General features: G+C 37.5%; 1 protein-coding gene across 4 annotated transcripts in view; it reads left to right on the forward strand.

The window, feature by feature from the left end:
• ZFR (zinc finger RNA binding protein) overlaps nucleotides 1–17375 on the forward strand; it is a 38223-nt gene extending 20848 nt beyond the window's left edge. Inside the window, exons 9-20 of one of the 4 annotated variants that reach the window (XM_065740006.1) lie at nucleotides 585–778; nucleotides 1018–1137; nucleotides 2124–2269; nucleotides 2644–2806; nucleotides 3744–3949; nucleotides 4196–4346; nucleotides 5719–5860; nucleotides 10788–10885; nucleotides 11711–11806; nucleotides 14307–14418; nucleotides 14529–14626; nucleotides 14973–17375. In XM_065740006.1, coding sequence (XP_065596078.1) covers nucleotides 585–778; nucleotides 1018–1137; nucleotides 2124–2269; nucleotides 2644–2806; nucleotides 3744–3949; nucleotides 4196–4346; nucleotides 5719–5860; nucleotides 10788–10885; nucleotides 11711–11806; nucleotides 14307–14418; nucleotides 14529–14626; nucleotides 14973–15152 — 1706 coding nt within the window. In that variant the 3' untranslated portion in view covers nucleotides 15153–17375. Of the gene's footprint in view, nucleotides 1–584; nucleotides 779–1017; nucleotides 1138–2123; nucleotides 2270–2643; nucleotides 2807–3743; nucleotides 3950–4195; nucleotides 4347–5718; nucleotides 5861–10787; nucleotides 10886–11710; nucleotides 11807–14306; nucleotides 14627–14972 lie in introns of those variants that run through there. The other 3 variants (XM_065740003.1, XM_065740004.1, XM_065740005.1) reach the window with 3 other exon arrangements.
• Nucleotides 17376–25806: the final 8431 nt, after the last annotated feature.

Below are 25806 nucleotides of genomic sequence, written 5' to 3' on the forward strand. Positions count from 1 at the left end.
GGAAATGTAGCATGGAAACTTTTGTAATGAGCATGACAGACTTTCAGAGATGAGAAGCAATTGTTCCAAAATAAGCTTATCCTGCTGTAGAAGGAAAGACTCGATGCAGTTGTAACAGTGAAAGCATAGTACCTTTGCTAACACAAACATTATATGGTTTTAATTACTTCTTTTTGCATCCATTTATAAAAATAATATCTGATGATGGAAATAGATCATTACAATGTCGTTGTGAAGCTCTTCCCTTTAATTCACTTTTTCAAAAGCATGAAAATGATGAAAATTGCCGTTTCTTATGTAACTTTGTTATATAAGTTGCATTTTTGCAGTGAAGTTTTTCATGCTAAAATAAAAAGCTAATGTTAAGTGTTCAAGTAACTTTAATCATTTTTAAAAATAATTATTCAAAACAAAACCCTGTTTAATTGTAATTTAAACATACTTAAGTTTTATTTAGTTTTGAAAGACTTCTAATGTTTTGCCCAGAACATTGATATTTGTAAGTGAAATCATCAGTCTGCATATCACGTGTAGTCATATTCTCATCTGATGAAAGCTAAAAATTGAAATGTTTTGATTTCTAGGTGGCAATAAGCTTCAGACAACAGGAAGTAAACTGGAAGAAATGAAGTCAGCTGAAAGTGTTAAAACAACTCCTACTGCCACGGTACAAACACAGGAAGTGAAACCAGACACAACAGCTGAACCAGTGACTCCTACAACTCTTGCTGCCTTGCAGAGTGATGTCCAGCCAGTGGGACATGACTATGTGGAGGAGGTATTAATATGACAATCTGTGGTGTTTTTTTAGCTGTTTTGGTGAAAAATTGTTCAGCATGAAACAAAGCATTGAACCTGAAAAGGCTTGTCTTATTTCTTTTGTTGTTTAAAAGAACATTTAACGTGTGTTGAAATCAGACAGTATCCAGTATCACTGAATTGAATCCATTTTTGCATCAGTTTTGGATTTAAAAATCAGTACCCACAAAACCACACGTTGATAATTTTATTTTCCAGGTAAGAAATGATGAAGGAAAGGTGATCCGCTTTCATTGCAAACTTTGTGAATGCAGTTTTAATGACCCTAATGCCAAGGAGATGCACTTAAAAGGAAGGCGGCACAGGCTCCAATATAAGGTTAGTAGAATGCTTATGCTTCTGTCTAAAAATCTGCCAGATGTCAGCTTACCTAATTGCATGGTCTTACATTGAGGATTACCAAACTAAGTGTACTGAGTAAACAGCACATGAAAATGTAGGGAAATACACTCACCTTCTAGTTGATTTGCTTCAGAGAATAGTTTTTAAAGAAGGTAAGCATACTGAAAATGTATTTTGATTTATGATTTTTCTTTTTTGTCATTTTTAATTCTACCTTTGGGAACATTTGTGACATTAAAATACGATACAACATATGCAGTCAACATTAGGTTTCTTCTTTGTTGTTTACCATTAATTTCAAACAGTACAGAACAGTATTGCTGAATAGTTTTGTTAGGGCACACCACATAGTCTTTTGTGGAGACATAAGAGAAGCAGGTGTAGGCCATTTTTTTCAGTCATGATTGAAGAGACACTGACATACACTATGCATTTTGGATATTGTAAAATTACATAGGAGGAATCTGCTAGGATTACTGGAGATGTAATGGGCCTGAATAATCTTGGAAAGAATAATAGAGAATTACTAGAAAAATGTTCTCAGTCATTCATGAATATGTTCTTTCAGGAACAGGATATCAGGAAACACACAGTAGCAAGGAGGAAATGTTTTTTATTTTTCTGTCTGCAGAATAGTCACCCAGCTGCATATATATATACATATATACAGAATGAACAGCAAATTATTAGGTATTACGTGAAGCATTTTCATCTTAAATTGCTTGTTTCTTGAGGCAAGTTAAGAAGGAATTCATGATGTTCGTAATATAATTTCCTCAAAATAGTAGGAACATATTTTTCTTGAACTACTTAATGTAGTTCTAAAACTGCATTTTATTCCTCTTGATGTTACTGTGCATGAGTAGTATGTGTGAAACATTCCAGAAAAACTGTTTCAACAGTGAGATGATGAGTGGAAAACCAACATTTCCTTTCTTTTTTTCTTTTTTTTTTTGAACTAGAAAAAAGTAAACCCAGATTTACAAGTAGAAGTGAAGCCCAGTATTCGAGCAAGAAAAATTCAAGAAGAAAAGATGAGGAAACAGATGCAGAAGGAAGAATACTGGAGAAGGCGAGAAGAGGAAGAACGCTGGAGGATGGAAATGAGGTAAATGCCTTTATACCACTGAGATGAAAATGCAGTGGAATTCATCTAAAACTAGTTGGTGCCTCTGGAACTGGTGCTTTTGAATGTTATAGGAGCTCTATACTGTTTTGTTTTTGAATTAAATAGTTGTTAACTGTCTAGGGTTTTTGTTTATTAGTGTTTAGTCCTTCTGAGAAATGCAGACTTACTAGAATTACTTTGCTGTGAAGAGACTGACTTTCAAAAAGCCATTCATTTTTTATCACCTTCTGGAGTTTCCTGCTATTTGCAGATGACTACTAGAAGTGGGCTAGAGAGGACATCCAAGAATTCCTTACAGTGTTTGGAAATACTAATAGTTATGTAAAGAGAATGTTTTCTTTGTTGCACTGCAGGCGATATGAAGAGGACATGTACTGGAGGAGAATGGAGGAAGAGCAGCATCACTGGGATGACCGTCGTAGAATACCAGATGGAGGATATCCCCATGGTCCTCCAGGACCTCTTGGCCTGCTGGGAGTTAGACCAGGAATGCCTCCTCAGCCCCAAGGACCAGCTGTGAGTTTCTTAACTTGAGGGGAGAAAAAATGAAATCTTAACTTATCAGGAGGACTGTAAGTTATGTGCTGCACTATCTCCAGTATTTCTTAGTAAAGTGTTTGGATAGTGAATAAAAAATTACATGCTAATGAAACTGTGTATGTGAACCTGTTTTCCAACGTTAAGTCCACTTATAAGAAGTATGTCTCAAAGACAAATGCTGATTCTTATGAAACACACATCTTTATGGATTTGTGTATTACCTTCTATTTAAACGCATTATAGAACATTATTTTCTTGATCTCTAAAGGTCATTTCCAACCCAAAACATTTTATGACTCTATAATTGTGGACAAATATGAGTAAAAAGTGTCTGGGTCATCAGTCCCAGAGGATGGTTAGAATCACCATAGAATCAAAGAATGGTTTGGGTCGGAATGGGTGTTGAAGCCCATCCAGTTCCAGTGCCAGTTCTGAGGGTAGAGTTGCCATCCACCAGATCAGGCTGCAACCAACCCAACCTTGAATACCTCCTGGGCAGCCTGTATCAGTGCCTCACCACTCTCTTGAGTAAAAGAACGTTCCTCCTAGTATGTAATGTAAATCTCCCCTCTTTTAGTTTAAAGCCATTCCCTCTTGTCCTGTCACTATCAGACTGTGTTAAAAGTTGGTCTCTCCTGTTTGTAAGCTCCACTAGTGGTGGGCCTTTCTCTGCTTTCAGATTAGTATACCCACTATATTAGTTTATCTTGAAATGTGTCATTTTAGTATCTTACCAGTCATCTGAGCGTTATGTAGTGAGTGCATGCTCAGAAGGACCACAGCTTGTTTGTGAGCGGAGTTAAATGTTAAGGATATCATTTGTGTTTTATTGCATTTAAGTGATTTGATGTTCAAATGTTCTGTGAACTTTGAAATACGCATGCGTTTCAGAAACACACTTTTTCCCACGTAGCCTCTGCGTCGCCCTGACTCCTCAGATGACCGTTACGTGATGACCAAACATGCAGCAATATATCCAACAGAGGAGGAACTTCAGGCAGTCCAAAAAATCGTTTCTATTACTGAGCGTGCTTTGAAACTTGTTTCTGACAACATGACTGACAATGAAAAAAACAAGAGCAAAGAGGGTGATGACAAAAAAGATGGCAGTAAAGACAGGTATTTTTATTTTTTGAGAAGCTCATCTTTTGTTTCTAAAAGTCATTTTATATTTTTCCTCAGACCGTTCTCAGTATTTCCAGGGATCCTGTTCTTATAAGGTTTTGATACAGCAAATTTTGATAATGGCTGTGGCCTAATGTATGTGGGCTATTCCTGTTTTATTTCATTTTTCTATTTTCAGAATTAATTTTAAGGTTTTAATTTTACTTTGAATGCAGCTTTTAACTATGATTTACTTCACAGAGCTTTGAAAGGAGTTTTACGGGTGGGCGTTTTGGCTAAAGGCTTGCTGCTCCGTGGAGACAGAAATGTCAATCTTGTTTTGTTATGTGCTGAGAAGCCTTCAAAGACGTTACTCAGTCGTATTGCTGAAAGTCTTCCCAAACAACTTGCAGTAAGTAAAACTGAGATTTTTTTTAAAGGTACTATTTTAAAAATGTATATTTTCTTAGAATAAATCATATTCTTCCAGCTGACAGCTGCATTTCATAGCCCAGATTAAGTTTCTTTTGATTTTCTGAGTGTTTCTATCTGAATTCAGTGACCATGCTGTATGTTTTACTTTTTCTGTATAGTGGGTTTACAAGTTTCTCGATGTTTATGCCAGTGATGTAGTATCAATCATCTTTTAATATATTTCATTTAATTGTCAAATAAACATGAGCAGAGGAAGACTTTCTATTACTGCAGTGTTACAGGAAGCTTACTGCCTGAATGTCAAAGTTCTGAATTAATGCTGTATGCTTTGAGGTTCCACAAGTAAGTTAATAAAATACGTCCTGTAGCTTTTTAGTTACAAAAAGATTCTCAAATCAGACACGCAGTTTTAGACTGTTCAGAGGAATTCATGTAAACCATTTGTGATATTTGTAAGGAATGAATAAAATATCTTTATCTCCATTGCTCTGTACTGTAACCAGGTCTGCCCACCATCATTGTAAAAGTCTTGCCATAGCACCAGTGTTTCAGTACAGTTCAGTAAATTGTGTGTCGGAATCAGTGTCATGATGGAATCATTAGCAGGATCAGATTAATTAGGAAATAATATAGGGTCCTTCTGATCTGTGTATGTGAAGAAATAACCTCTAGTTTTGGAAGGAGGTGATGGATGGGCCTGCAACTTCTTGAAATAGAACTATTAAATCTAATAGCAAGAAACAATTTAGATTAACCATTTTGTTATTGTAACATTTTCCCCATCTGTTTATCTGTGCCTTTGCTCTTATCTGAGAGTGCTGTGATAGCTAAGTAAACAACCTCCCTAGCAGTTCTCAGCCTCTATGTGAGAGCTGGAAGGAGAGGAACTGCTGCAGCTTTGTAGCTGCTGTGTTCAAACTGGGGATGTACCCGGTTCACGTTTCAAGTGGCCGTGAGGGTTTATTTTAAATGCTGTTAAGATTCATGTTATGTAACTTACTTTGCATATGAATTCCCTTTATGGGTAATGCTTTTTCTTTTGCATGCTTGTGGACTACTTGTTGTGTATTTTCATTAATGATTTGGCAACAGCATGTAAGTCTGTATCTCTCTCTATATGTGTGTTTATAGATTTTTTTTAATTGGATATATCTATCTATATATATATATATGTTTATAGATTTTTTATTTAATTGGATATGATTCCTTTGAAAACATATGTAACTGCTTTGTATCATTATTACTGCATTTCTGACTTTCTGTTGAAAAGACATATTTTGATGCCCGTTATCTTCTCCATACTTCTCTTGGTCATCTGCTAATGGAAATCTCTGTTTCCCAATATTTAGGTAATAAGTCCTGAGAAATACGATATCAAGTGTGCAGTCCCAGAAGCAGCAATAATATTAAATTCATGTGTGGAACCCAAAATGCAAGTTACTATCACACTGACATCTCCGGTCATACGGGAGGAGAACATGAGGGAAGGAGGTTGGGAAGTTGTTAAAGATATTTGCTTCTCTCCTATGTATTTTGATATGTTTATCTATTCTGCTTAAGATGGCATTAAGGTCCTGGAAGGTAACATGCTGGCACAACACTGATTGAAACCTTCTTTCTCAACAACCAGTCTTGGTAGACAGCAGCTGGTTAAAATAAATACTTACGTGATGCATTTATTTAATTTTTTTAAATTCTAACTTTATGTCCAACCTCAGCTTTCTGGAAAAGGTACAAACTTGACTATTTTTTTTCCCCTCTTGATTCCAACTACATGAAAAACTGTGTTCTGTAGCAAGTGGCTATAAACTTGCACTCTTGAACAGTCTTGCCTTAAGAGAAAGATTGTATCCTTTTAGAAAACCAAATCAGATGGTTTTGGGTTTAAACTGGATCAGTATTACTGTCACTTACACATTCCAATTAGCATTGGCACTTAAAATGCACTTGTGTAACATTTTCGATGGTAATAGCGCTTCTGACTTTAAAAGACAGTGCAATTTTTTCCAGCTCTCTGAGGTTGCTTTTTTGGTTTGTGGTGCTTTTTGAGTACATTCTAGGCTTCTGGTATTACAGTAAGTCTTACATCCAACTGGCAAACCCAGACTAGTAGAGTAAGAAACAGCACAGTTGTCACTGAGCTGAAGCAGAAGGTGGTGTCCGTAAATCAATTTATGTTTCTGAAGTCTGCAGTTTCTCTGGTGCCAGCAGTGTTGCTTTAGGGTCTGTTCTGTAACACTTTCAAAGCTCCGAAAGCTTTTAAGCCAACAAGCATGATTAATGTCTGCAGTACACCGGTTCTTTTTGTCTATGGGTCAGATAAAATTAACATTTGTTTCCTTTTAGTCCTGTATTTTCATAGTTGAAAGACATTATGGCAAACAGGGTCCTGGTGTTTGACAGTGAACCTACAGATAGGAAGTCTGAGGTTTTTTTAATGTTCCTCATGCAGGTTGAAAAAATTGCATGTGTTTATGTATATAGGTGCTTGTGTATATACATGATTATATAAGCTACAGTTGTGTTTTTTTTATTTTATCTCATCATTACTTGTCCTCTAAAATATTTGAGGTTTTTATATTTCATTAGTTACGTTCTGTAGCTGTGACTAGTGCATCATTAGCAAACTGAGTTAACAAATTCATCCTGTGTGATCAGAGAAAATTCAAGATGTCTCCTCTAGTTTGGATGACTTCTGAAGAGTAGTGAAGAGTGCTTTGTACATGATTTCTAAGCTGCACGTATCATACCTACCTATGAATGCTTTATACGTAGACTGTCACATCCTGTCAGTACTACTGAGGATTTGGCAATCTTAGTGTAATATGACTCTTGGGTTGTCTGTGTTGAATCTGACTTGGCATTTTTCTTAAGTTTGTAAAGAGTACTTTCACTTAATGGCTTTGATTATTAAGTCAGATAGTCTAAAAGAGAATAACCTTACACACCGTGTTAATGTACTGTGCAAAAAGTGCAGTATTGATTTTGCCACAATACTCCAATAAATTGCTTGTGGTCTAAAATTACGTGATACAAGCTAAAAATGAATATAAAATGCCTACAATTAATCCCTCAATGTATGCCTCCAAAAGGAAACAAATCTGTATTTTTGTCTGACCCGCTCTTGAATTAAAATGATCGTTGTGAGTTTATTCACTGCTGAATGCAGTACTGCCTCTGGGGTAGCAAAATCAAGTTAGATTTCTCTCCAAGACACTGAGCAGTATGAAATAGATGTTCAGTAAAGTTCACTCTCGAAACAAGAGAAAATAGAAGACCGAATTGCAAATTGTTGCAGCAAAGAAGGCCTTATTTTATGAAGACTGCCGCTTATTTGCTGCAGAGTTATAACAGTGCGTGTTTGTGTTCTTTTTCCTACTGCAGCTTCTCATGCTCTGTGTCTTAACAATGGTTACAAGTGTTCTTTTTTTTAGCTCGCTTGGGGAGCTAGTTCAGGTGATAAGGAAGGCTTTACCGGAAGAGCCAGTTTGAGTAAAGATGAGACTGAGACTTACTCATGGAGAAGAATTATGTTTGATGTGTAATAATCCTATTACATGATAAAAAAAAATACGGTGTGAAATAAAATTGTTAACCGCATAGCTACTGTTCTTTACAGTGTTCTGCGTTTGACAGTTTCCCAAATCTGATATAACCGAAGTGTTCTAACCCCTGCTGTGGATCGTTCCTTCAGCAAACGAAGTGTACATATTTGTAAAGCATACATGTGTGCGCGTGGTTTTTTTTATCCTTAGCTAACAGCCCCGGTCCAAAGCCTTCTAGCAGAGAGACTTGATTCCTGTCAGGGGTTGCTGCCAAGACATCGGAAGGATTTTTGACCAAGGTTTTCAAAAGCTCAGTGTCACACCTGCCGTGTTAAACAAAGAAAGGGGGTTTGGATGCATCGTCCTAGCATCTCCTGTTACTTTGTGTTTATTTTTTGTTTGTTCGTTTTGTTTTTCTTTATGTCCTTGTCTCTCTCCTAGAATTAAGCAGTGTTCACACTAGTTTTGAAATAGTTGACTGGGTAATATGTATTTCGCATGATAATGCTACGAAATTGATATACCTGTTAACTTTTAATGAAGAAGTAGTGTGGACACGGCATGTCTAACTGAAGATTAACCCCTTATACTTAGACTAGTTACAAATATGTTACATAGGGTGAGAATTTGCGATTGAGTTTTGTAAATTAACTCAACTCTGTGCCTTAGCATAACAGGGTGGTAGGCTGGGAGTCTGAATTTAGTTAAATAGTTGTTAAGGGGTTAATCCTATAATGTGAAAAAGATGCAAAAATCCACAGATTAAATATTTCAAGAGTTTTCTTTTTTAAGTCAGTATTTTCATGGTGCAAGAGGTGCCTTGGCAACTTCCGACTTTCACAGTCAATTTTTAAGTTTCATGGGTATTCATATATTTTCTTACATTGCTAGCACATTTTAGATTTACATTTCCAGCAGTGAGTGAGATTCTCATCTATGCACTTGTAGCGTAATACTTTTTTAAATAACTTAATAGTAAAAATTATTTTCCAATTTGGAAGTTTCTGAGTGCTAGAAGTCATTAGAAAATGGAGTTCAAGGTAATGTAGTGAACTGTGCTGAAAATTTGCAATGTCACTTCATTGCATATTAGTTTTAGAAGAACGTAAATAATTGAGTAAATACACCAAACCCATACTTCTGTTTTAAATTTCTCAGCTTTACTTTGCCACTCTTTTCTTCTGTAGGTTTTCTCTTAGAGTACCTCTTGTTTCTAGTATCCAAGTTGTGCTCATTTCATCAGTTATCTTACCTGGTACCTCTCTTGCATAAGTTTAGGGTTTGGTTTCATTTTGTTTTGTTTGTGTTTGGTTATTTTTTGTTTTGTTTTAAATACCACTTTCAGTGTCTTCATTTGCTCTGTAAGTGCTTTTTTAGTTCCTTCTTTCCACTTTAACATATGGTCCCTGAGTGAGTATTTTGTGAGAAGAAAACTATATTCTTTTGACCTGGTTCTTATTTTGAAATCTTTATTTTTAATTCTGTTCAGAGCAATAAGAATATCATATAAAAATGCTTGAGTCTGAATGCAGTACTTCAATTTAACTATAATATTGGAAATATGTAACACCATGCTTACTTACTGCTTCTTGTTCTAATAAAAGTGTCCTACTATTCATTCTGCTTTTGTAGTCAAGCAAATGGCAGTTGCAGAGCTGTCTTTCTGCAGCATCACTACAAGTTTCTCTACGTTGACTTGTTTTTTTTAAATCCCTCTCTGCTTTTTTAATTTGATTCTCTGACTTACCTAAATTTATGTCTTGCTGCCATAAACTGTACGGTTTCATATAGCCACCTCCAGTGAAATGCATGCCATTGAGAGAGGGCTTTTTGTTACTTCCTACATTACATTGACAGTTATGCTACCAGCATTCCTTATTGTGCTACCAGTATTCCTTATTACTAGTCACAATAGCCTATTTCATAAATAATAAATTATTTTTTAAAGTTGCATAGCCTTACAATCTGAATACATAATTCCACGTGGTTCAGTGGTTCCTGTTTCATTGATTGAACCACTTCGAAAATGGCATTGTGATCACATCCATTTAGGTAACAAAGCCATCAGCTTGTCACTTAATTATTTTCTGAACATTTAGTATATGGGATCTTCTGCTTTGTCTTTATCTTCCAGACATTCTGCTTTGTTTCTTAAACTATTCCTTGCTTTGCTTTTTCCTGCTAAGTCTTAAGGAGTCCCCTTTCTTTGCATCCTTAGTTACTTTGGAGCACATATGTCACGGATTTAATTATTAAGTTGTCTGGATAAGAGAGGGTACTTAGAAAGTAGTGGAACTCTGTAATAATGAAGAGCATTTCTGGTTCCTTTAGTCAGCTTTTAAAGCAAAATCATTACGTTCTCATCTTGAGGTATCATGACAGTAATGTTGCTACAAAACATCTAGTTTTTTGAGATTTTTTTTCTTACCTTGCTTCTGAGATCTAGGTCCCAAATAACAGGTGGCAGTTAAAACATACAAGAAACTTAAGTTTGAATGTTTCTACTTGGTTAAAGTGGATTTTTGTGTTCCTTCTGTCTTGTGTTCTCTGTGCTGGTGCACTGTGTCCAACCATCCTTCCTTCAGTATTTAATTGTACGGGATGTGTATTTTTCTAGTGGCAGCTTAAACAAAGAAGCACTGGACATTGCATAATCTGCAATGCATTTGAAAGTAACCAAAATGATAAAAGTATATTGTGCTCTTCACGATGGGTGGATGCCCTACTCCTAATTGAATATCTTTCATGGAACATTTACAAGGGTTTAAACTTTAAATGGCATGTGTGACATTGAAGCTACTTTAAGGAAGTGTCTTGCTCACCTGGTCAAACACCCATTCCTCACTGCATTTTGCCAATTCAATCCATTTTAGATGTAACCTCGGGTATGGTGAAAGACCCACCGGACGTCTTGGACAGGCAAAAATGCCTTGACGCTCTGGCTGCTCTACGCCACGCTAAGTGGTTCCAGGTTCGGAACATCATTTTACTTTCTTCTTGTAGCCTTATGAGAGATTAAGTTCAGTTGCAATATAAATGTTTAATTGTCTGAAAACATTCAGCGTTGTTCATGCTAATAATACTTAATATTTTTCTGGTCCCTAAATTTAAATGTAGAAGGTTGAGTATGGAGGAACTGCTTTATGCAGTTGTAGCTCATTTGACATGATTTTTTTTTTTCTGGTCTTTGGGAAGGTGGTGTTGAAAGTTTGATTCGCTTGGGGTGATCATACATCGTATATTTGTTATATATTCCATAAGGCTGCAGAGTAACTTTGCTTTAAATAATTGAATATGTGTTTAAAGCTTTGTGTTTAGATTTAAGACTTTTTTTTTCCTATTTCTTTAAGTGCATTGAGTGTAGGGAATGAAAGGTGAGAAGCAACTGTTTGGTTTAGTGACTTTGCATTCTGGCAAAGGCACAATAAAGAAACCAAACAGATTCCCTTGACCTTTCAGTCTCTATACCTACTTCTTAGACCTTTACTTTATCCTTTTTATTTCTAATATAGAAAGATACTGTATTTATTGTTACAAGTGAACATGGGTCAAAGTGTACAGGGGATCAAGAAATGTTATTCTTGTATAACCTGGGCACTTTGACTTCTACCACCTTAAATTACTAACCCTGTATAAAATACTGCTGTAAATGGCAGCTCATGGAATAAACTTGTAAAATGATTTCTTTCAGTCTTGGATCTGAGCTTCCATTGAACAGTGGTGTTTTAGTCTTTCAACGAGTCCTATTTGCTGTTGGTGCTGGGATTGATTAATTTGATTTTGTATTGCTCTCAAGGCTAGAGCTAATGGTCTGCAGTCCTGTGTGATTATCATTCGTATTCTTCGTGACCTCTGTCAGCGTGTTCCAACTTGGTCTGATTTTCCAAGCTGGGTGAGTAATGTTCTCTTGAGTGAGTCTTTCTGAAGTACATACACAGGCACTGGAAAAGGTTACTGCCATTAAATGTAGAGGTAATTAATGTATTTAATTAAATGTAATTAATACAGATATAACAGTTGCCTGTAACCAGGTTACTCTGATAACAGACAGGCTACTTTAAAGAACAAAGGAATAAATCACAGTAATTTCCATGATTCTTAATGCAACCCTTCTGCAAGATGAAATACAGCAGTTCTAGTCAGTGGATGCGTCAAAATTAGCATCTCAATCTGTGTCACTTAAAAACATATTTCGGGGTTGAATTCATTTATCTCTCATAGTTTCTCCAGTTGAATATTCTTGGAGAATTCCTTTTGCATTGACTATTTTAAAAGATGCTCTACAAGGAATGTAATCTGTTTTATGATTTGTGGACCAGAAAAGATTAGTCTGAAATAAAAACTCTGAAACTTATGTATAGTATGCAGATGAACTGACTGGTTTGTTTCACAGACCAGATTCTGTTGCAGTGCTGTGCTGTGCTGCTTCCCAGCGTAAACTCTTCAATTTTGGTAGAAAGAGAGCAAACATTGTCAAGGCAGTTTCAGAGGTTGGCATTATTTTAACAAACAATGTCATACTACTGTATTAGGCTTGCAGACACTTTTATTAAAATACTACTGGAAAAATACAGAAAAGTTAATGTTCAAGTTTGTATTATAATATGCATATATCCTACTAGTTACTGTGCTACATTACCAAAAGATGCACTGTGCAAATGTAGCTTAAAAGAAGCTAGAAAAGTGTTTAACTGGCCTGTTTATTATCACCATGATATTGAACTGCCAAAACACAACCCCTGGGGTACTTGTAGGAAAGTATCCTTATAAGTATCACAACACACATAAGGCATATGCATAAGGAACAAGGGATGTTGTTTCCTCTTCACCATACTGTCTGATAAAGTCTTATGACAAAAGAAACAACAGAGTGAAAAATGGTCATTTATAAACTTACGTAATTTCTGCAAGTCACAGCTGGAATTTTATAGATGTAGATACAGAACTTCTCCTAATGTGTATGCCAGCGGCCTGTAACAAGTGAAGGACTTTTTCAAAAAGAGCTAAATTATTTTTGATAATAGAAAATCTTCAGAAGATTAAACACAGAAATTATTAGTAGCCTTTTATACCCAAAAATAAATACTGAACTTGAAGAATTCTATCAATTTCCTACATGTCGTTCAAGATTGTTCAAGGTTAATTTCTCAGACATGTAATATAGCCTTTCATGCACACAGACGCCAGGGCATTGTAATTCACCTTGTCCTGTGATTAAGATCTGGGATTTTGAATCCAGAAGAGGAAGATTTGAATAAATGTAAAAACATTATTCCTTTTCCTTTACTACTATGTATTGCTTCATGCTTGAAAACAGCTATTACTGTTGAATCAAGTCAGAAACTTGGTCTAGAATAATATGATGAGACCAGGGTAATGCCATGCTCAAGAAGTGAAAACTAACAGTTAAAGTGAGCCAAAAATAGAAATGAATGAGCATCCTTAATGAAGAATTGTAATCAATATTGCCTACAGTTACTTGCATGAATTTATTCCCAGAAAGTGGAAATAAAAGGTAACATTTGAAAAACTGTGATCTAAGAGGAAAAAAAAATGTTGATTGCAAATAAAATTTGCAGATAAAATAGTATTGAAACATCCATTTAATGCTGAGGAAGCTAAGGAAAGTATTCCTTACTACTGCAAGTATCGTCTACAGTTTTTGTTTGTTTGTTTGTTTTTAAATAGTATCCAAGAAAAACAAAAGAATGGAAATAGTCTCAGAGGGAAGAAGAAGTAGTATTTAAGATGCTGCTAGTCATTTAAAACATTTCAGATGTGTTAATTTTTGAAAGTCTGTTAATCAGTAAAAGCGTGGGATTTTTTTCACACTTGCTGAGCATCTGAGTTATTGATAGCTTATTGCCAGGAAAAAAAATCTACTGTAAACTTCAGTTTTGTTAAACTGAGGAACTATTAGCCATTTAGACTAAACTACAAAAGACCATTACGTTTTTTATTATTTGAGTTCATGTTCTTAAAGCAAAAATTTCATCATCTTCTATTAATCTCATTAGGTATACTGTGCATTGTTCATTCACATGGCTGCCAGATTCAGATAACCCAACTTTTTACATTCATACTCAAAATAATGCTGGACAAGTTGGCTATCCTAATGTGCAGGCTACTACTGTATAAAGTTTAAAAAAAAAAACCTTTTTGGCTACCTGTGAAAAGAGGGATATCAGTATTGATGCTTGCACCAGCTTTCTTTTTATTTGCCTTAATAAAGTAGCCTTTTGTTTCCTCGTTTGTTTTCATTTAACTGAAATGGTTATGTGCTGTATATTCTTAAGAATTCCCATATCAAAAGCTCTGAACTAAACAACAGCAGCAGCATTTTTCTGTTTCAATCACTCTTGTAAATTAACCAGGTTTTATTATTATTACAGGCTATGGAGTTGCTTGTGGAAAAAGCAATCAGCAGTGCTACTGGACCACAGAGCCCTGGGGATGCACTTAGAAGAGTTTTTGAGTGTATATCTTCAGGAATCATCCTTAAAGGCAAGTTGAATTTGATCACTCTATGTGTACTTGTGATGAAGTAGTGTAAAACTCTCTAATCTTAGCCGTAGTAAGTCATAATGCACTACTAATTAGCCTAACCATCCTAGGTGGTCCCGGCCTTCTGGACCCTTGTGAAAAAGATCCTTTTGATACACTTGCTGTAATGACAGATCAGCAACGAGAGGATATTACTTCAAGTGCACAGGTAAGGTGAAGTATGTTTAAAGTAACTAAATGTTGATGACATTGACAGCTGTCAGTATCCACTCTCTCCAGTAATAAAGCCAGCGCAGTCGTATGTGCCTGTCCCATTTGCTGTATGAAGTCCAAACTCCCAGCTTCAGCATACGGTGTTTTAACTGCTGGGCTTAACACTGACAACAGCAAATGGGGCATGCACATACGTTGTGAACTTCGTTGCAGGAGGAAAGAAGGTGTATAGCAGGAGCTGAGGGTGATATTATCTCACACCACTTCTTCATTGCTTGACAAATTATTCCAAATTGACATTTGTTTCTAACTGAAACATCTTCTTTCTACCCTTTTTGTAGTTTGCACTGAGACTCCTTGCATTCCGTCAGATTCACAAGGTTTTAGGAATGGATCCGTTACCACAGATGAATCAGCGCTTCAACATCCATAACAATCGTAAAAGGAGAAGGGACAGTGATGGAGTTGATGGATTTGAAGCAGAAGGAAAAAAAGACAAAAAAGATTATGATAACTTTTAAAACCTTGGTCTTTCATGCTGAGATTGAAGGTGATAAAATGTCCATTTGTTGCCTTGTTTTACTCCATTCATAATAATGTCCGTTTAAAACATCCAAAAACAACTCAGAAATTAGATTTGGAAGAGGACAGTCTAGCTCTTCTGTGAGATTCTGAGCATTTTAGTTGATGTGCTTTATCAGACAAATTGTGAATGGAAAGACTACAAATGGAAACTGTCATAGGAAAAACGTAGTTCTGAGGTTTTTTTTCCCTTTTTAGCATTTTCTTTAAAAGTATTGCTAACTTTAGTAACTCTTGTTATTTTTTGTCCTTTTTTTATGAACAAGTGAGTTGTCTTATCTTGACTGTATTTAATGCAGCATTTGTGCTTTCGTTCCTATGTGTATTTTGACATTTTATTTAGAAGATTTTTTTGTTTGCTCTTGACACTAGTTGTATAAGTTACCTTGTGTTCGATAGTATAAACTGTTCCCCTCCCAGTTAATATTTTACCAACTTTTTTTTTTTTTTTGTAAAGTGAGACTGCAGGATTATGGTTTTTTTCTAAATTTGAAGGGGTTACAACACAATTAGCCTGCCGTTTGAGTGCTCCGAGTTAAATGTTTTTGCCAGTCGTGTGGCATTTGTCTTCTTAGTGTGAAATAACATTGTAATTAAGACAAATTTGTGTTAATCTAAGCAAATTTGCTGTTCGTTGTTCATTAGCAGTATAAAAGCTAATATATACAGTATGATCTTGCAGCAGTTCTTAAGCAGCCACATAACTGATTAAAGTTTTGCATGATGTTTGTTTTTAATAGAAGGGTTTTAAAAACTTAGGTTACATGCGTAGTTCTTTGTATGATTGACATTGTGACATAGCAAGGCCAAAAAATAACTTTCTGACTTTCTTTTCTGAACGTATAAGCAGAAGCAGGCATTTCCCATTTGGACAAAGTTAATCATTGTTTTCCATCAACTTTCAGCAACGTGATATTAATGCCTCTCAGTCCTTAAAAAATAAATGTTTGTCATTTCAGTGCCTGTGAGGTTATTCCTGATAGCTATTCTTGTATAAAATTTATGTGATTTTTTTTTTTCCGGTAATTCAAAATTTAAAAGTGGAGTATTACTAAGTGGAGGTTGTCAAAGAAAAAACCCAGAAAATTATTTGGTGTGGCCATAGTGTATGCTTATGTCTCTTTTGAAAAGCTAAAATATAGCAGTGGTGTAAGTTACATCATACCGTTGATGTATGCTCTGATACACAGGTGTGATTTGTTGTCACAGCACTACAGTGGAAATACGCAAATAAAAGAACTAAGATTTATTAAGTGACTATAATTCATTACACACTGGAAACTGAATTTTCACTTATTCTGTTCAGTGTTTATTACACTTGGTTTGCAAACCCATAAAACACACAGATTAACACAGACTAACATTCTGGAAACTACTTTATCAATGGCTGATGAGGGTATCAGATGTCACAAAAGATAATTTGTCATTTCTGGTACTATTCATTGAGAAAGCCTTCTGTTACAGTTTGGGGTTGAATTTATCTTAGACCTTTTTAATTAGTAAATCTTAGAGTGGGATGGTACTTCTCTTTTGCAACACGCACTGCTGACAGGATGAGTCTGTGGAATACAAATTAAATATCTTAGAAAATAGAGAATCTTAAATTAAAAAATGTAATGCAGTATTCTTCAAGCATTAGAGTGCAATTTTAAGAGGACTATGTGTGAGTGGTTAGTAAATAAGGAAAGCTTTCTTATGGTAGGAAACCTTTCTTAAATTATTTCAGTGTCAGGAAAACAATAATTAGCATGTGCTTTAAAATTACTTTACAGAAAAGATTAGGCTTGTTTCTGTAGTCCAGCATTTGAGGTTTAGCTTCCAAGCATGTTCTTGTTCTTGGTCCTTTTCTTATTTTTTGAATGGGGATATCTTGCTGCTATGGTGTCTGGGCAGCCATTACTGTTTATTCTGAAAGCTACAGGTGCTGTTCATTGTTCATGTGGCAAGTTCAACTAAATACCAAAGTTTATTTCCACATAAAGCTGAAAACTTGTCTCCTCAGACACGTGACCCTAATCTTTCAGGATTAATAAGGTCAAAGATGTATTTTGGATTTCTGTGTTTTTGTTCTGCTGGCTTTGCTTTTTTAACTAGTTTCTGAGTCTTTTGAAATATTGTATACTTAAAGTGGTTCTACATTAAATATGAAGCTGTGACTATGACTTTTATGTTGTGTGGTGAAGATTCAATTGTAGTTTGTTGCTGTTTTTCCTGCCCATTTTAATAGGCTTGTTTTGACTAGTTGACTCCTGACCCTGGCAAAACTAAGAAGAATGGAAAAGCAAGGTTTTAAAGAAAAGTACACAGCCAGTTTTGACTTTAAATCTTAAACTGTGTGCTTGGGAAGACAAAGCTAAGACCATGTAATCATTTTACAAACAGGTAATTACTGTAAAGTGTTTTGATAGTGCTAGCTGTTTAGAAATAAGCAGAAATTGCCTTTTTTAATTCATCAGGGCTGTGTTAAATCTCAAAATGCTCTACACCACCATCATAGTATAAAAAAAATAACACAGCGAGAAATATTACCCCCCCTCCTCCCCCCAGCACTTAGCCTTTGGAAAACAATTTGTGGGAATGAAAGCTCTTGTTTGGAAACTTGTTATTTACACTTTGACTTGTCTGCCTAGTTTTCAAGCGTGTCGAGTCCACATAGAAGTACATCCACAATAGGATCCTACTGAGCAGCATGGTTTCACATGGTTTGTTTATGGAGGCATTGTTAGAAATGAAAGTCTGTTGGATACAGTCCATCAGATTCTTGCCCTATTGTAAAATTCTGTATGAACTGCTAATCATATAGAGCTATTAACGTGGTGTATTGATTTGCTTCCATTTTTAGATTTTTTTCACTACTTCAGAAGTGGTTTACTAAAAATCATTTTACTTACCAACATTGAGAGTTGATTGTATCAACTTAAAATATTCCTTCTACAGTGTTATGTATATTTGATGCTCTCGTAGTTTGCTGAATATCAGCTGATGATCGGTCTATTAAGTATTCATACAATGCCAAGTTCATTTCCTTAATAAACAATGAGGACTTCTTTGGACGGCCCAAATGCACTTTACTAGCATAGCACCAATAAGGGGATGAGGTAGGGGAAATTCAGATGATCTGGTTTTTTTTTCCACTTGCACTGAAGACTATCAAGGACAATGACTGGTTTGTTTCAGGGACGTTTAAAGCCTGATAGCTTTCTTGGGCTCAGCTTAGCTTAAGTACTTTTTAAAATATATTCTACATCAATCCAATTTCAAGCTGATATTCTAAATGCAGAGATATATGGAAGGTATCAAGAAACCTCAATAAATTTTTGAAATTTTTTTCTTACATCTGAAAATCTTAAGTTTTCAGAATGAAATAGCCGACCAAGAGGAAGTACATCATTTGCTGTGCAGTAAAAGATTATCATTAAAAAAGAGATGAAAAGTCTCATTTCTGTGTGAGTCACTAACATTGCTCCTTATATAAACCTTTTTTTTCTTTCTCATTCTTCATTCTGCATCATGTTTACATCGTGTGGATGCATATAAAAGCATAAGAATAGGACATTCTGTCCAGAACACTTGAGATGCCTTAATCATAGGCTTACATCAAAATATGTGGCTGAAGTTATCAGTAACCTGCTGGTTATAGAAGTGAAGAGTTTGAATTCAAAGAGCATTTGGAGACTGCTCTCAGACATAGGGTTTGGATTTGGGGTGGTCCTGTGTGGAGCCAGGGGTTGGACTTGGTGGTCTTTGTGGATCCCTTCCAACTTGGGATATTCTGTGATTCTGTGAATAACCAGCATATCATTTGTTCTCTTCCAAACGACTTCAGCTTTTTAATGTACAGTGGCTAATTTAGTCGGATTATGTCTTTACTGCCGTGTAAGAAATCTGCTCTGCCTGCACACGAGGGTCTAACCGTTTCTAGTAATTTACTAAATGCATTTGTCAATGGCTATAAATATTCAACGCATTCCGTTGTACGCATGAATTTCTCCACTTCTCATATTGAGCAGTGAGCTTTCTCTAGCTGCAGATGTCACATCCAGATTTTTTTTTCCATGTTTTTCCATGCGTTGTTTCTGATAATGTGTTCTGTTTCAAGTTCACGATGGTTTTGGTGTCGCTTTTGCAGAACTGAGGACATAAACAAGTTAACAGAAAAACATTTTAGCAGGATAACCAATCACCTCCATAGTTGCATTTTCACTGTGAAAAGAAATAGTCCTTGAGCGAATTTTGTGAATTTGAGAAGAAAGAAGAAAGGGGAGAAAAACTGAGAAAAACAGTGTCAGAAAGAATAGAGCTGGTTGAATGGGTCCAACTGGAGAAATAAAGCGAGGAAGGCTCTAAAATCAAAGCTAAATGAGAAACAGGCTATGTCAACGAGTAAAACATCCAACTGAGAAGAACAAATAGTGCAGGAGCAATAAGAAGAGCTCTGTTTCATGCAGAGAGAAGAGCTGGTGCAGTGTGTGATTTGCCATCCATGCAACAATTGCAGTGCTCCTCTGACGCAGATGAAAACGGAAGCGCCAGCTGGTTTGGGTGAAAGGCTAGTCGAGCTGAGGTGCTGATAAGGAAGCATTAAGAGAAATATCACTGTGCATGTGCTGGAGGGGATGGAGAAGACGGAGGGAAGGAACTGACCTTCAGTGTGTCTGTCTTACTTGCCAAGAAAAGCTGTGTATTTGGCATTTGTGCTTTGCTGTTATATTTGAATGAATAGCGACTCTGTGTGTAACATGTTAACTAATTGGAAATCAAAACGCTGCTCAGGCAAAAAGAAAAATGTGTGGTTTTATGCAGGAAATCGCCTGTATTTGCTGGGATGGTGCTTGAAAGGTGTCCATGTGCTCTGAGCAGCAGAGAACGCTCCATCATCATCATCATCAGCTGCTGTTTGGAAAGGCTGAGGTGATTCTCACATCACTGTGATGAGTACAGAGCAAAAATTGTGGTGTTCCAGCTGTTCCTGTCTATTGACAAAGGCACACTTAGGAATAAATAAATAAAACACAAATCTCCTGATGCAGAAAAGTTGCTGTTGCAGCAAAACCCAGTATAAAATCAGTGCATAACATGAGAGAAGTGTTTAGAAGCACAAGCATGATAATCATACAAGTAAATCTGAAGTAAATACCTTATGGAGTGAAAAAGTGAAATATTTTGGGAAGCGGGTAGATGGGAAGGTAGAAGAGAGATTTAGTACTTTCAGAGATGTGGGCTGCAGAGAATAAATGAGCTGAAGTTTCATCACGTAAAGATTTGTTCTGAGGAATTCAGACTAGGAAAGAGGTTATAAAGGAGGACTAGAGAAAATGTGTGTCAGAAGAGTCAGTCTTGCAAATCATTGGGAACAGGAGGAAAGCCATTTCAGATGTAATTCCCGTATGAGGAGACAGCCTATTTTGGCATTCTTGCATCCATTTCTTAAGAAATGTCTTGCAGCTGTTCTGTCTGCCTCTCATGCTGTCAGGGGTGATTTCAGGGTAATGCATTCAGGATAAGCGTTCCTCACATGGCAGTGGTTAACTTGTAAACAGGGATTCTGGACGCTTTAACTAATGTCCCCAGCATGTTCTCCAGTGTACCCAAAGGGATAAGACATGCCAGTTTACAAGATGCATGACCAGTTCAGAGCTTGCATTACAGGACATGCCAGAGCAAAAGTGTTTCCCAAGGAGCAATGAAGCAGAGTGAAAGAGAAGCAACGTGAATGCCAAGGGCTTGGAACAACATCCCAGGAAGTTTCCACCAACCCTCTGCTGTTTTATACTTCTCCTTGAGGAGCAGTAGTAGATGTCATGTACACATCCAGAAGGAACAGAAAATTTAAAATAACTGATTTCTCTGGAAAAATGTTCTGAAGCACAGGTGAGCACTGTTCCCAGGACAGACAGACTGATTTCCAAACACCCAGGTGGCATTCAGGTGAACTAAACCCAGCGCAGCCCTCACCACAGATATGTTTTAAGTCTAGAAAGTGTGGTCAAAAAGCTTTTTCCACATGCTTAGAAAAGCACAGCAATTCCAGTGAAAACCGTTTTAGCAGACAACAGACAATTGCTAATGTAGAATACATGTTTTCAGCAGATTTCTTTTACGAGATCTGCTGCTTTTACAAGATTTGCTCCTTCAAATATTCATTTACCTTATTAAAATAAAAGTTTGCCGCGCTCAGACAAATGTCTTTTTGGATTCAGGGACCAAAAGGGGAAGCTAGAGCCAGCCTCTAGACTCACATTTATGTTTTACCATTAGCCTCTACTGAAGATCATATAGCTTTTCTTAACAGGAGAAGGTATGCCTGTTTCTTAAATTATCCAGTCCAGAATTTTTACTTACAGCAACTGAATGGGAACTGAAGATGGCAAAAGAAGCATTGAGCTGGCTGGCTTCTGTCAATACCTAAGCTACATGATTAGTGTGAGTCATGTGCACTTTTCATAAGCAGAGTATGACAAGGGCTTGGTACACAACTTAAAACAAGCATTTTACTTATGTCATGTGCTAGATACAGTTTTCACTGCTAATGGAGAAAGCAGATGACATAGGATATTGCTAGCAAAAGCTTAGCCTGCTCATGCTTTACAAAGGGAAGAGGCTGCTGCCTAGAGCTGACACAGGTTGCCCTGCTGGAACTCTGCCTGCCCTGCCTGGTCTGACTCAGATGCTGGTGGTTCTCTCTGGCTTATTCCAGAGCAGGACCACTCAGCCAGCAGGAAGAGCCTAACAAGGAACAGCTATTAGCTAGATGGACTGCATTCTCAGCTGATGATGGATAGCTATAAATCTTCCCCGGGGACTTTTGGTCCATTTTGGAGAAGGAATCTGGGCTGTCTGGTAATTCCAGCAAGGACTCCCTGGCAACTTTCTCCACCACCTAGCTCAGGGACAGGCATCCAAACAGGAAGCTGAATGTGTCCTTACCAAGGTTCTTTCCAAGGCAGAAGAATCAGTTCAAACAGTATGCACATTTATCTTTCTTGTTTTCTGAGGGCTTATGATGCTCAGCATTTGACTGCAGGTTGAGAAGAACTGAGGCTGGGAGGCAAGCCCTGACATCACTCCACCTCACACTCAGCTCTGGCACAGCATAAGCACTGATGCAGATGTGCCTTGGCTCATCCTTCAGGTATGAGTGAGAAGTCCCCAGCCTGAGGTAATTTGGATTCAGAACTGCTGGAGAATAAAACAAAGATGTATACCACACAACATAGAAGACTGTGTGTCCATGCATAAATAATTATCTGCTTACAAAAGAGCTGAAAAAAGGTGGGGAACTTCCCTAGCTGCTCTGCTTTTTTTTTTATTTCTGCTGCATGTGGTTCCTTGGGTGATTACAGTTACTAGTTACTTCCTCTTCTTCCACTTAAAGCTAAGAAAAGAAGAATGGTGGTTTTGCTATTAGTTGTGATGTGCTTCCTTCCCTCACTTTTTACAGCTTTCATATACTGTTTTCCATTCTCAACTTAAAAATATATAATTCCCAAATACATCTCCAACACTGAAGTAAACGTCCTCCTCCAGTGTGTGCTCTTAGCAGCTAATGCCTCCATCCTGCTCTTCTTTATGTTGTCACTAATAAAGTCTTGCAGTTGTGTTTTGGCAGGTAGTTGGTGGGATGCCCTCATGGCATCTCTCCACTGCTCTTCAGTATCTGGGTTACTGCCTGACCAGGGCTCTTTTGAAAACAACTCAGTTTCCTCACTAGCTCTGGAAAGTCTCTGTAAAACAAAGACACTCAGAAATAAGGAGGTGGACACAAAATTGCCACTGGTTGCATCACGAGGGCTGAAGGAGTTGCTGATTGCTGCCCCAACCATGATGACAGCTGCATGGGACCTCCTAGGTGGTTTCATTCAAGAAGTAAAATGCATCTCTTTGACCACTTTCAGAGAGGCACTGGGCACATCCTGTTGCAGGAGGGACCAGGATATGTATGTAGCAGGAGGGCTCTGCCAAGCAAAGCTGGTACAGTGTTGTTCTGCTTTTATCAGGGAAGATTGTTTGCCTTGTCTGCCTTGTTTTCCTTGGACATGCGCACATAACCCTCTCCAAAGAAAGTGGGCTTTCCCAACAAAACTTTACTTAAAAATTCAGGTATGCAATGCAGCCAGTGAAGAAAGTGCAATAACGATAAAACAGAAATAACTTGTATAGGGCAGCATTACACAGTCTCTGACAATATACTTAGCACATTAAAGTAAAAACAAATGTTTATGCTCTGAGCTCTAAATGTTGCCTTGAAGTTCACTGTGAAGGTGCCACACTGTGAAGGACAAAATCTGAATCAAGTTTGGAAACCAGCTCTCAACGGATAGCTGACGATGTGGATGAAAGCATCAATGTGAATCCAGCACTAAATGCACTGTCTTTTTCATCTGCTTATCATTCTTATAGAACTGTCTCAATGTAGATAGAGGTAAGACTTCTAATAATAAGTTGTCTTAACCTGTTTACAGCAGAGATAGTTCACTGGTTGTTTACGAGTAGACTGATCTGCTGATGCTTACCTATAAGACACCAGTACACTTCTCATTCCAGTTTTTAGTGCTGATTGCTTCCAGTAATCTGACATCAAATTTAGTCTCAAGTCTTCCACATTTCCTGCACAGTCATTTCAGTAATGTGGTCTTGTACTGTTTAATATAGCAATCCCTGAGCTATGTATTTGAGCAGTACAAATAGAAGTGTCAGGTCCACCAAGCCTGGTTAATCCCTGGGCTCAGAAAACAAATCCAGCACTTCTGGGACACCTACCTCCAATGCATGCATGGCCACCTGTAATGCTCAGGGGAGTATCATCAAAATTATTCTGTAGAAATATCCAGATTTTTACACCTATGGACTGTTCTTCTGGTAATGCTCAGATGAGAGTAAAGCAAGAAAAATCTTCCAGTTGTCTCAGAGTAGCTTTTCATCAGAAAAGTTGAAATTTAGCAATAAGCCATAGTTGATGATCTTGGCCAACCATGCTCCAGCTACAGCCTAGGATAATGGCTTACTGGGGGGATGGCATTGGATGCATAGTATCAAGGGAACCCTGGTGAGGAGGGATGACAGCCCCAAAGGAAAACAGGAGAGAACATTTCTTGTAGTTCAGAAGATCCCTGAAAGATAACAGAAATAGAGGCTGCAAATGGCTGCCTTGTGGCTTCCCTCCATCAGCTGTTCCACCGAGCCCTGGGCACAGCTGAGAATTTGGCCAAAGGAATTACTCAAATTCACAGCATGTAAGTTTTCTAAACAAAGCAGTCCCTGTTCATAGGAAGAGCAGAGCTGGTCTGTGTGTTCCTTTCCTGCAGATAGTTTTAGAGGTAAATACCATGATTACATTTTTAGAAGGAATGCAAATTATCAGGAGCAGGTTTTAAAAAATCTCATGATAAAATAGGGACAGTGAAATGCTGAATGTTCTTCACCACAAACACGATAGAATATGACTTTTATAAAGTTTTGCTCTCCATTTGCATAATGGTCATTGACACACATCTAAAAGTGGATGAAGTGACAGGATTTCATATGCTGACTTTCATTTTCAAATGGAGAGAGTTGTCGGAAGCACAGAGTGAGATATGGGAAGAGAGGCAGCATTAACACGCCACCCAGGAACCGCTTCTGACTTCTGTGAATGCTCCTCACAGATCCTCCAGACTGGAGAAGAGAAACGGGGAAGACAGAGCATAGAAGGCTTTTGGGGAAGTGAAAGAGAGCAGAGCCCCGGTGCCCTGCAGTTTGTTGGGGCACAGTGACTTAGGGTCGCAGCTGTCCTTTTCAGATGCAAATATGCTTTCCCGAGGTAAGTTACTTTGCATATGTAATAGCTTCGTTTCTTCCGTTCCAAAAACATGAAGACACTGTCCATCGACACGGGGATCCAAATTCAGCCCCTGAACTCTTTGAAAAAGGCTTCTTTTCTGTAGTGGGCTGGCCTGCACACCGGGTGCTAGGGAAGCTCCCTGCTTTAAAGAGGCCCTGATCGCTGCTGAGAATGGAGCATAGAGATGTGGGGATGTTTTGCCACTTCAAAGCAGTGGTTGCATTCGTCTTTTTGGATGTGGGGCTCTTTTGATGAGATGTTAAAGAACAAATTCCCATGTGCTCTGCGGGAATCAAAGCTCCTTTTGCACTTTCCTTTGGAGTTAAGGTTCTCTGGCACATTATAAAAACATTCCTTTCCTTTCCATATGCACCATGCCATTAAACAGATGCTTTTTGGCGTGGTCAGAAGTAAACATCAGGGTAAACTTGGGGGTAGTAGTGCTAGTGGTCCACCTTGGGACTGGTGCTCTTTAATGTCTTCGTCAGTAACACAGACAGCAGGATTGAGTGCATCCTCAGCAAGTTTGCAGATGACACCAAGGCGAGGGGTACAGCTGACACAACAGAAGGAAGGGATGCCATCCAGAGGGATCTGCAAGGCTTGAAAAGTGGGCCCATGAGGACTGAATGAGATTGAACAAGGAGAAATTCAAGGTGTTGCACTTGGATTGGGGTGCACAGATGAGAGAACTCCTTGAGAGCAGCCCCACGAAGGACTTGAGGGTCCTGATGGACAAAAAAGCTGTATATGAGGCAGCCCAGAAGGCCAAC

The sequence above is a fragment of the Cyrtonyx montezumae genome, unplaced genomic scaffold (assembly GCF_038088225.1).
Source record: "Cyrtonyx montezumae isolate F1298 unplaced genomic scaffold, pur_monq_1.0 scaffold_25, whole genome shotgun sequence".
NCBI lineage: Eukaryota > Metazoa > Chordata > Aves > Galliformes > Odontophoridae > Cyrtonyx > Cyrtonyx montezumae.